The 10,610-nt window shown below is 46.2% G+C and overlaps 1 protein-coding gene across 1 annotated transcript; it reads left to right on the top strand.

Annotated features, from left to right (window-relative positions):
• Nucleotides 1-6,095: 6,095 nt before the first annotated feature.
• On the top strand, nucleotides 6,096-10,116 carry C18H12orf73 (chromosome 18 C12orf73 homolog). The gene is made up of 3 exons (XM_028880287.2): nucleotides 6,096-6,203; nucleotides 6,462-6,578; nucleotides 8,927-10,116. The coding sequence occupies exons 2-3, from the start codon at nucleotides 6,471-6,473 to the stop codon at nucleotides 9,020-9,022; spliced, it is 204 nt and encodes a 67-aa protein (XP_028736120.1). The 5' UTR covers nucleotides 6,096-6,203; nucleotides 6,462-6,470; the 3' UTR covers nucleotides 9,023-10,116.
• The last annotated feature ends 494 nt before the right edge of the window (nucleotides 10,117-10,610 follow it).

Raw genomic sequence — 10,610 nt, 5'->3', positions numbered from 1 at the left:
TATTTTAAAGACATGCCAATGGGCAGTGGTTGTGGTGGTATTGTGTATTCTAATAAATTTATCTGGGGTCAGAGAACAGACAGCCACTAGATACAAAGGCTAGAAAATGGTGGCACTCACACCTTTAATCCTAGCATTCCAGAGATAGAAATCCCTCTGGATCTCTGTGAATTCAAGGCCACATTGGAAATAGCCAAGCATGGTGACATGCCTTTAATCCCAGAAAGCCAGCCTTTAATCCCAGGGAGTGGTGGTAGAAAACAGGAAGATATATAAGGCGTGAGGACCAGAAACTGGTGGCATTTGGCTGGTTAAGATTTAGCTGGTTAGGCATTTGGCTAGTTAAGCTTTCAGGCTTTGGAGCAACACAGTTCAGCTGAGATTCATTGGGATGAGGACACAGAAGTTTCCAGTCTGAGGAAAAGAGACCAGCTGAGGATCCGGCGAGGTGATATAGCTGTGGCTTGTTCTGTCTCTCTGATCTACCAGCATGGATCCCAATAACACGCCTCGGGTTTGATTTTATTAATAAGAACTTTTAAGATTCCTGCTACAAGTGGTAGCACACACCTTTAATCTCAGCGCTCAGCAGGAAGCAGAAGCAGGCAGATCTCTGTGAGTTCGAGGTCAGCCTGGTCTACAAAGTGAGTTCCAGGATAGCCAGGGCTACACAGAGAAAACCCTGTTTCCACAAACATAATCAAAAAACAAAAAAACAAACAAACAAAAAAAACAACCAACACAAAATTTAAAAAAGAGAGAGAGAGAGATAGAACTGTTGGCACCTGGAGAAATAACTCAGCGCTTAAGAGTACTAGCTGCTCTTCAGATGTACTGGTTTCTGTTCCCAGTGCCCATCTGGTGACTCACAAGTGTCTCCTGCTCCAGGTCCAGGGGAATTTGACACTTTTCTCACTTCCAGGGACACTAAGCACAAAAGTAGTGCACAGACAAACCTGAAGTCAGAACATAGGCACACGTAAGGTAAAATGCATACAAAATAATAAAATCCGTGCTTAGAACAGAAATGCCTTTGGGGCTGGAGAAATTGTTGTGGGGTATTCACTGCTTGGACATGGGTTCAAGCCAATAGAAAGTCTTTATTAGCAGGCTAACAACTGCACTGGGTGTTTAGAATCCCAGTGTAGCCCCGAGACTTCCTCAGTGTGAGCTTTTAAGCACAAAAACCATGTTCTACGTTGACATACTTCAGTCAACAAGAAGAGTTAGCCAGAAGCAGAACTACAGAACCCAAAAAGCAAGTTAGTACATTTTGAGATCCCCCCCCCCAAAACTATGGGCTTTGATAGATTAGGTCTTTGTTTTAGTTTTGGCAGGTGGTGCTGTCCACATGCTGAGTTTTACAGCCTGAATGGTACATCCATCATGGAGTCAGCTGTGCTAAGGTCTGAGGGCCTATTAAGGTCTAGGGCCCTGTTACAAAATGGTTCAGCTTTTGAAGAGTGAGCAGGGCTCTTGTCGAGGACTATTAGGAAGTTTAGCAGCTCACAACTGAGAGGACTGAGCAGACGCCATAACAGGCTGCTGGGTCTTCTCTCAGAGATCAGGCCGCGTTCCCTGCTTTATGGAACGGAGCAGGCAGTTTCTGATGAAGATCCACAAACAAAGGGCAATTAATCACTGGTGCCCCAGACAACAGGGACAAGGGAGATAGGACCTACCAAACCTGGGCCACTGAGCCAGCCCCACAGTCAGCAAGTGCTAGGTCAGCCAGCCTCCACAGCAGCTCAAGGACTTTTCCAGCCTGCCTCAAAATGGAAAACTGTACCCTGACCAGCCTTTAACTAGCCCTGGCCAATTAGAACATACTGATATGATTGCCACCTGCTTGAGCCAATCATATCTAAAGTGACCTAACTACCTTAGGACCTCCTCTTGGCTATGCTTAAAAGGAGCTCACATGTCTCTCTCAAGGTCTTCACCATCCTGTCTTTGTGTGGGATGGATGGCCCCAGCATGCTGGAATAATAAATGCTCTTATTGATTTGCATATGTGGATGGTGGTCTTTTGTGGGACTTTCCCAGGACCCTGACAACAACCACCTCTAGCTCCAAACTTCTGGATCCCACAGGCAACTGTGCTCACATGCACATACCTTATATGCTTATAATTAAAAATAAAAAAAATCAGTTTTCAAAAAGTGTGGGTATGGTGGCACACACTTTTAATCTCAGTACTAGGGAGGCAGAGGCAGGGGATCTCTGTGACTTTGAGGCCAGCTGGTCTGCATATCGAATTTCTGTTTCTACGTAGGCAGGATTACATAGAGGGACCTTGTCTCAAAAGGGGGTGGGGAGTTTAATAAAATTTGGAATTTATTTAAAATTAAAAACTTCTCGCCAGGCGGTGGTGGCGCACACCTTTAATCCCAGCGCTCGGGAGGCAGAGCCAGGCGGATCTCTGTGAGTTCGAGGCCAGCCTGGGCTACCAAGTGAGCTCCAGGAAAGGCGCAAAGCTACACAGAGAAACCCTGTCTCGGAAAACCAAAAAAAAAAGAAAAAAAAAAACTTCTCATTATGTTTATTAAGGAAAGGACAAAACATAGATGTTGGTTGGCCTTTGCTCTTTTGGGGGGCCCACCACCCAGCTCCCAAATAAATTACACACGGAGTAATTGTAAATGTTCGACCTTAGCTTGGCTTGTTTCTTGCCAGCTTTACTTAAATTATCCTGTCTAGCTTTTGCTTTTATGTTTTTACCTTTCTTTGTTTCTGTATACCTTTCATTATTTCTTACTCCATGGCTTGCTGTGTAGCTGGGTGGCTGGCCCCCTGGGTCTTCCTCCTTCTCTGAATCCTTCCTTCTCTCCTCCAGATTTCTCCTTCTATTAATTCTCTCTGCCTGACAGCCCCATCTATCCTTTCTCCTGCCCTGCTATTGGCCATTCAGTTCTTTATTAGACCATTAGGTGTTTTAGACAGGCACAGTAACACAGCTTCACAGAGTTAAACAAATGCAACATAAACAAAAGTAACACACCTTAAAATAATATTCTACAACACACAGATTGGAAGAGGATATTTGCAGAGTGTATGTCATAAAAGGCTTGTATACAAAATAAAGAACAATTCCACACTTTTAAAGAAACATTCTGATAAACAAATGGGTAGGTTGAGCTGGAGGATTGGTTTAGCAGTTAAATGCACATGTTGGGAGCTAGAGAGATGGCTCAGTGGTTACGAGCACTGACTGCTCTTCTAGAGGACCCAGGTTCAATTCCCAGCACCCACATGACAGCTTACAACTGTCTGTAACTCCAAGATCCAACACCCTCACACAAATATACATGCAGACAATACACCAATGCACATAAAATAAAAATAAATAAGTTATTTTTCAAAAAGCACATGTTGTTCTTGCAGAGGATTGGGATTTGGTTCCCAGCATACAGATGGTTCCCAGCCATCGGTAACTCCAGTTCCAGAGTTCAACACCCTTTTCTGACCTCTGCACAAGCATGCACAGGGTGCACATATATATGTGCAGGCAAAACATTCATATACATAAAATTAAATAAATCTAAAAAAATATGGGAAGGAAACATAAGCAATGAAAGTCTATGATCCAGAGCAGGGGATGGTGGCACATACTTATAATCTTAGCAGTTGAGAGGATGAGGCAGGAGATCACTGTAAGTTCAAGGCCAGCTTGAGCTATTATGATGCATTTTGCTTGTGTTTTGTATACATGTGTTTGTTTGGGTGTGCATGTCCCCGTGTGGATGTGTGTGGAAGTCAAGAGGCTGACATCAAGTAACTTCTCAGTAGCTCTGTGTCTTATTTTTATTTACACTGTCTTAGTTAGGATTTTATTACTGTGAAGAGACACCATGACCACAGCAACTCCTATAAGGAAACTTTCAATTGGAGCTGGTTTACAGTTTAGAGGTTTAATCCATTATCATCTTGGTGGGAAGCTTGGTGGCACACAGGCAGACCTGGTGCTGGAGAGGTAGCTGAGAGTTCTACATCTGGATAGGCAGGCAGCAGGAATAGAATGAAACTTCAAAACCCACACCCAGAGACACACCTCTTCCAACAAGGCCACATCTCCTAATGGTGACACTCCCTATGGCCAAGCATTCAATCACAGGAGTCTTTGGGGGCCATTCCTATTCAAAACTGCACACTTACTTTACCTATTTGTTTTTGAGAATGGAACCTGAAGGTCACGGATTAGTCTCGGCTATAATCCCAGCTCTAGGGAAGCCGAGACAGGCAGATCTCTTGGGTTTACTGGCCAGCTATCCCATCCTCCTTTGGGAACTCCAGGTCAATGAGAGACCCAGTCTAGATAAGAAAGGAAAGGAAAAGGAGAGGAATGGACAGTGCCTGAGGTTTGATGCCCCTGAAGTCATCCTCTGACCTCTAAATTGTACATGTACACACATGAACACACACAAAACAACTTGGGCATAATGTTGATTACTTCAGTTGTGGGAATGATTTTAGGAACGTACACATGACAAAACACATAAAATTGTGCATACTTTGTGAGATTATTATGTCAAATATACTACCATGAAGTTAAAACTAAAAAAAAAAAAAAAAAAAAAAATTTTTTTTTTTCTACTAAAGGGACTAGCCAACCTGAGCACAGCAAACATGGCTCTGGCAGCCCCTGCCCTTCCCCCATCCCCTCTGCCTTGCTAAAAACCTATAGATTACATTCCTAAAGCTAGCCACCAAGGTCTACTCCCTTATTTGGCCACTTCCTTCTCCCGAGACTACTACCAAAGTCCAGCTGCCAAAGTGTTGATGTCCAGCAATCAAACCCCCTTTTGGCTCACCTAATTAACATGCCCAATCAAAACAAACCCACTCATCCTAACACTGGGTTTCCCCTTTTAGCTTTATAAACTTCCATTTGCCTATCGAGAGGCAGCCCTTTGTAGTCAGCCAGCCCGTGTTGTCCTTCTCCCTCCCCCACAAATATCCCTCCGCCATCTCCCCCGTTCATTTCCGCTTTCTTCCTCATCGTCTGTCTCCTGTCTTTGTTTCTTATTCTCAGCCTTCTGTCCCTCCGGGTCAAAGAAACCTTTGTGGTGCTGAGAACTTAATCTTGGGGTGTCCTGATCCAGTACAGGGCCTTAAAACTACCACGAAAAGTGTGTGTGTGTGTGTGTGTGTGTGTGTGTGTGTGTGTGTGTGTGTGTGTGTGAAGAGAACAATTCATAAAGTTGGCTCTCTGCTTCCACCCTGTAGGGCCCTGGGAGCAAAATTGGATCAGGTTTAGCAACAAACCTCCTCACCCGTTCAGCCATTTTCAGGCCCAAAGTTGTAAAAATGTTCTCAAGCTTGATGTTATACAATGCTACCTTAATACTTGAGAATTAATTCTTGAAGTGTGCTTAACAAAAGATGAATCCACATCTTTAAAAACACTCACAGATTTAGATTGGCTGTCTCTTTTCGGTAACACCGTGTTTCAGAGGCATGGTGTTTGGGCGTGGCTCTCTGCAGAGCACCAAAGACCCTCTGGATCCTGGAGAATAAACCTTTGAGCCTCTTTCTAGAGCAGTGGTCCTCGGACTTCCTGATGCTATGACCCTTTAACATAATTCCTCATACTGTGTTGTGGTTGAGCGGGCTGCAGCCGCTGGGCAGGCCAGTGCAGATGCCCGAGATGCTAACAGTGGTCTCGAAACCCCCCACCCCCAAAGTTCACTGCTACTTCGGATCTGTAATTTTGCTACAGTTATGAACTGTCATGTGAGCATCTGATATGCAGAAGATCAGATACGGCACCCTAAGGTGGGCCCGAAGGGGTCTCGACCCACAAGTTGCGAAACTGTCCTAGAGCGTGACCTCAGGAAGGAGCACCTAAGAGTTCAGCTGCCAAACCCCGCCTCCTCCTAACCACGGGGTGTGTGTGTGTGCCCTTTCCTTTGTGTGAAAGGAAAAACAATTCCGTAAACATCACAATGGCCAGGGACGGCAAACGGCAGGTTGGGGACAGCGACCAGGCGCAGGCTGGCTAAGGAGTGAGTGGAAACGGTCAGGACAGAGCAAAAGCGGAAAAAAAAAAATAACCTAACACCTCACTTCCGCCAGGAACACACGAATGCGCCTGCGCGCGCGTTGCCCTGGCTTTCCGCTCCGGCGCGGCGCCGGCCCCCTGCACCTTGGGTCCGGCCCCCTGGCGGTCCGCTCCGGCTCGTCCTGCGCTCGTGCACTCCCCGGTACCGTCTTCCGCTCGCGGGGTCGCGGGGCGGGAGCGAGGGGCTGCAGCTGCTCCCCGAGAGGCTGAAGGGGCGAGGAACCACCGGGCCCACCTCCCACCTGCCAGGTCGTCGCTGGCTGCGCCGCTCGCTGGGCACCGCGGAGGAGGAGGAAGTTGCGCGTGTGCCCGAGGGCGGCGTTGCACCCCGCGTGCCTGAGCTGGCGGGCCGTCTACAAGCCACCCACCTCTAACGCCGTGCCCTCTCCTTCCCCGCCAGCTCTCCACCATGCCCGGGGGCGTGCCCTGGTCCGCCTACCTGAAAATGCTGTCCTCCAGCCTCCTGGCCATGTGCGCCGGGGCCCAGGTGGTGCACTGGTACTACCAGCCTGACCTGGTGAGTGCTGCGGGGCGCGCGCCCTCCTCGCAGCTGCACCCCAGCATTCTGTCTGTCCGTTCGCTCAGTCCCTCCTGACATTTAGAGTTACAGTGTGAGCCAGCCTGGTCTACAGAGTGAGTTCCAGGACAGCAGGGGCTACACAGAGAAACCCTGTCGGAGGGGCGGGGGACACACAGTGAAGTGCCAAGAAACTTAGTGGAGACAGAAAGTAGCAAGAGCTCTCCACGGAAATGCAGCTCTGTGGCTGTCTTCTGCAGGAATAGTTACCAGCAGCTCTATACCAAGGAAACAATGCCTAGAATTTGATCCTGTGAGGTTGACTTGATTCATCTCATTGCTATTGGAGATGTACAAGGCCCGTTACCAGCAGCCACCTGTACTTTGGGAGAAAACAACACAAAAGTACAGTCTCAAAAATGGGCGTACCGACGGTCCTGGGCCACCTCAGTCTGGCTGGGTGGTAGCATTGGCAGCAGGCATCTTTACTGATAGACTTACGGGCCAAGGTGGCTGCCTGCTGTCGGATGCTGGGTGTGCTCCTAGTATGTAAGGAATTTATGTCCTGTGCCTACCTAGTCTTTTGGAATTATTCCAGCCACCACTGTTACAATAACTAAAAGGTTTAGGGGAAGAGCACAGAAGAGACCATAGTGGCTGCCCGGGGTTGGCACTCAATGCCGACTTGGGAGAACTGTTAAGGATGCTTTGTTTCAGTTGTCCAGCACCCCTCATGAGGGACAGCAGAAGCGACAGCTGTGTTCTTTTAGTTATTTAGACTGAAGTCCCGGAGTCAACCTATTCCTCTCACTGCACGCCTCAACAGATCCCATTGGGTGAATCTGGAAGACACATCCACATCCTGCCCACTTCTCCAGCCACTGTTGTGTCCACCCTGTTCAGGCCACCATCAGTTAGCTCCTTCCTCACTTAAGACAGTGGCTTCCTGACCGTCTTCTGCCTTCCACTCTTGCTTTTCCTGGTCTCTTCTCAACAGCTTCCATCACGTCTTTTTACCCTTGACTCAGGTCATGTTCTTCTCAAAACTCTCCCCAAAGTGACGGCCAGTGGAGCATTTCTGTCCCCTCCACTGCCCACCAACTAGCCGTCGAACCTCTTGCACATTGTATCAGATGTAACAATGCTTTTCCTTGAACATGAAGGCACAGTCATGCCTCAGGTGCTCTGCCCTTGAGATCCCATCAGCCGAAACACTCCTAGATACCTGCAGCATGGCTTCTTCATCTTCCTTCATACCTGTGGTCAGAAGTCATCTCAGCCAGGAAGCCTGTGAAAAGATGCTCATTATCATTAGCCACCAGAGAAATGCAATCAGAACCACTGATGCCATAATAAAACAGTTGTCAAGGACAGGGAGAAGTTGGGACCCTCAGGCACTACCAGGGGGACTATAAAACTGTGCAGTTGTGTTGAGACCCAGTCTGGAAGTTCCTCAGTGTTATGTTCCAGCAATTCCCATTCTAGGTTCCTACCCAAACACCAAGACATACGTCGTCATACTAATTTGTTTGACCTTGTACATGTTCATAGGTGGGAACAATGCAGATATCTAATGAATACCTGTATAAAACATAGTGCCATCTATGTAGGGGAATAACATTCAGTGATCCATGAAAACCTGCTAAGTGAAATGATCGAGTCACAAAAGACTACATGATACATGATGGGCCAATATCTGTGGACCAAAGTGGGGGGAATCATATGGGAACAAGATAGGAGTTTATTTGGGAGCAGTGAAAGATTCTAAAATTTTATTGTGATAGACTCATAGTTTCGATGATACCGTACTGAAAACCATTGTATTTGTGTGTGTGTGTGTGTGTGTGTGTGTGTGTGTGTGTGTGTGTGTGTGTATTGTGTGTGTGTGGTCTGGGAATCAAACTCAGCCATACACATGCTGCACATCACATGCATTTCTTTCTGCCTCCTTCAAAGGCAGAATTGTGGATGTTGCTCATTGCTTTATGCATGTCACGTGATGGTCACTTCATATCTTTTGAATACAATAACCACCATTAGTTATCTTCTGGGCCTGGTGCATGGTAGAGAGCCAGCAAATAGTGCAGGAATCAATTTCCAAGTGTTGAAATTCTCATTGAAATTGTGAGTCAATTGGATTTATCCCTGTGGACTTAAGACATCTAGATGATTTAAACGTGAATATACAGGCAGCAAGAAATTTAAATCAACCAGGGGTCCTCATAATGGTGATGGTGTTGAGTAGCATGCACAAGGCTTTTTGTTCTTTCTCCAGCTTTTTAGATCTCATTGACCTGTTGTCTCAGATGTGGTAGCAACTGTTTTTTGACTTGTTTTTGTTTTTGTAGACAATACCTGAAATTCCACCAAAGCCTGGAGAACTCAAAACAGAGCTTTTGGGACTGAAAGAGAGACACCACAAACCTCAAGTTTCACAGCAGTAGAAACTTCAAAATACAGCTCCGCCAAGAATTCTGTGAATAATATTTTACATATATATTTTTACATATATTGGGTAAAACGACTTCTTAAAACGTCTAATCAAAATCCAAAGACAAATGCTGATTGGTAGGAACTGATAAAGTTGAACTTGTATTATGATTCGGTCAGAATTTTTTAAAGTCTCACTATTCATCCTTGGCTCACCTGGAGCTCACTGTGGAGATCAGGCTGGCCTCTCTAACAGGCTCTTGCTGTGTAGCCCAGGCTGACCTCAAACTCAAGACAGTCCTGTCTCCGACTCCCAAATGGTGGAGTCACAGATATAAATGACCACACACTTGGTCCAGCGCCTCTTAAGCGCCGCCTAAGTTTCAGCTTCTTGATTTGACTGGGAAGATGTTTCTCTTCAGTATCACATGAGACTGAGTATTTGCAATGTTTCCTGCCATTTTGATTCTTATTTCTCTGAAAGAGCTTGATTATAATGTCGTTATAAATTACATACAATAAGTCAGTGATAATGCTAAACATTGAGAAGTAATATTTGCACTAAACTGTATAAAATATTTAAAGTTGGAAGTTCTTTGGAATTGTGTGCCTAATGGAATTGCAGCATTAACAACTTAGCTTGTTAAGGTGCTTTCATCCCCCAAATTCGAGAAAGCAAATTAAAACGGGCATTTCTTCATTTATGTTAAAAAATGGCATAAAAACTTAAATGAATATGCTGAGTTGAAATTCGTCCCTAAAAAATGTTGACCTCAACCCTCAGTGTCTGTGACTGTAGGACGGGCCACAGGGTGGACCTGATGCACGGGACCAGTCTTAATGCCATGAGAAGGCAGGCAGGGAGGGCATTGTGTGGAAAGGCTGGGACTGGAGTGTCGGGACCTCGAGCCAATAACACAAGTACTTTAGGAAAGGATTCTGCAGTCACAGAACAAGGCTCTGCTCACCCTGGACTCTACTTTGGTCCCTCAGAACTGTGACAGCACATCTCTTGCCACCCAGTTTCCTACATCAGCTGCAGGAAGTGAACTTGTTTCAAGATTTTGCCCAATGTGTAAATGTAGAATAAAAAGTAATTTATACAATGGGCCTGTGTTTTAGACTTTTATGTATGAATGCACTGACTGCGTTTTTGTGTGCTGTGTGCATGCCTAGTTCCCTCAGAAGCCAGGAGAGGTCATTTGGGTACTGAGGACTGAACCTGGGTCCCCTGGGTACTACTCTTAACTGTTGACTCTCTCTCCAGCCCCTTAAGGTTAATTTACACAAGTTATATGAATATGTGGACACGTGTGCATTGCCCATGGAGGGCAGGTGTCTGATAGCGTGGAACTTGAGTTTAAACGGTTTTGAGCCACCAGGTGGGTTCTGGGAACTCAACATAGGTCTTCTGTTGTCTGCAGTCATTTCTCCAGCCCCAGACGACATCTTTTAAGCCCACCCTAATGAGCAGACTGGGGCTCCGAAGCTGAGTTTTTTCTCTTTGATACAGGGTCTCACTATGTAACCTTGCTGGTCCTTGTAGATTGGGCTGACCTTGAATTCAAGATCTGCCCGCCTTGCCTCCATGGGCACTAGGCA

The sequence above is a fragment of the Peromyscus leucopus genome, chromosome 18 (genome assembly GCF_004664715.2).
Source record: "Peromyscus leucopus breed LL Stock chromosome 18, UCI_PerLeu_2.1, whole genome shotgun sequence".
In the NCBI taxonomy this organism is placed as follows: domain Eukaryota; kingdom Metazoa; phylum Chordata; class Mammalia; order Rodentia; family Cricetidae; genus Peromyscus; species Peromyscus leucopus.
This window is presented reverse-complemented; position numbering and strand designations above follow the sequence as displayed.

Coding starts and splice junctions, on each gene's coding strand:
- C18H12orf73 (XM_028880287.2), top strand. CDS start 6,471: ATGCCCGGGGGCGTGCCCTGGTCCGCCTACCTGAAAATGCTGTCCTCC. Junction 6,579..8,926: donor GGTACTACCAGCCTGACCTG/GTGAGTGCTGCG, acceptor TTGTTTTTGTAG/ACAATACCTGAAATTCCACC.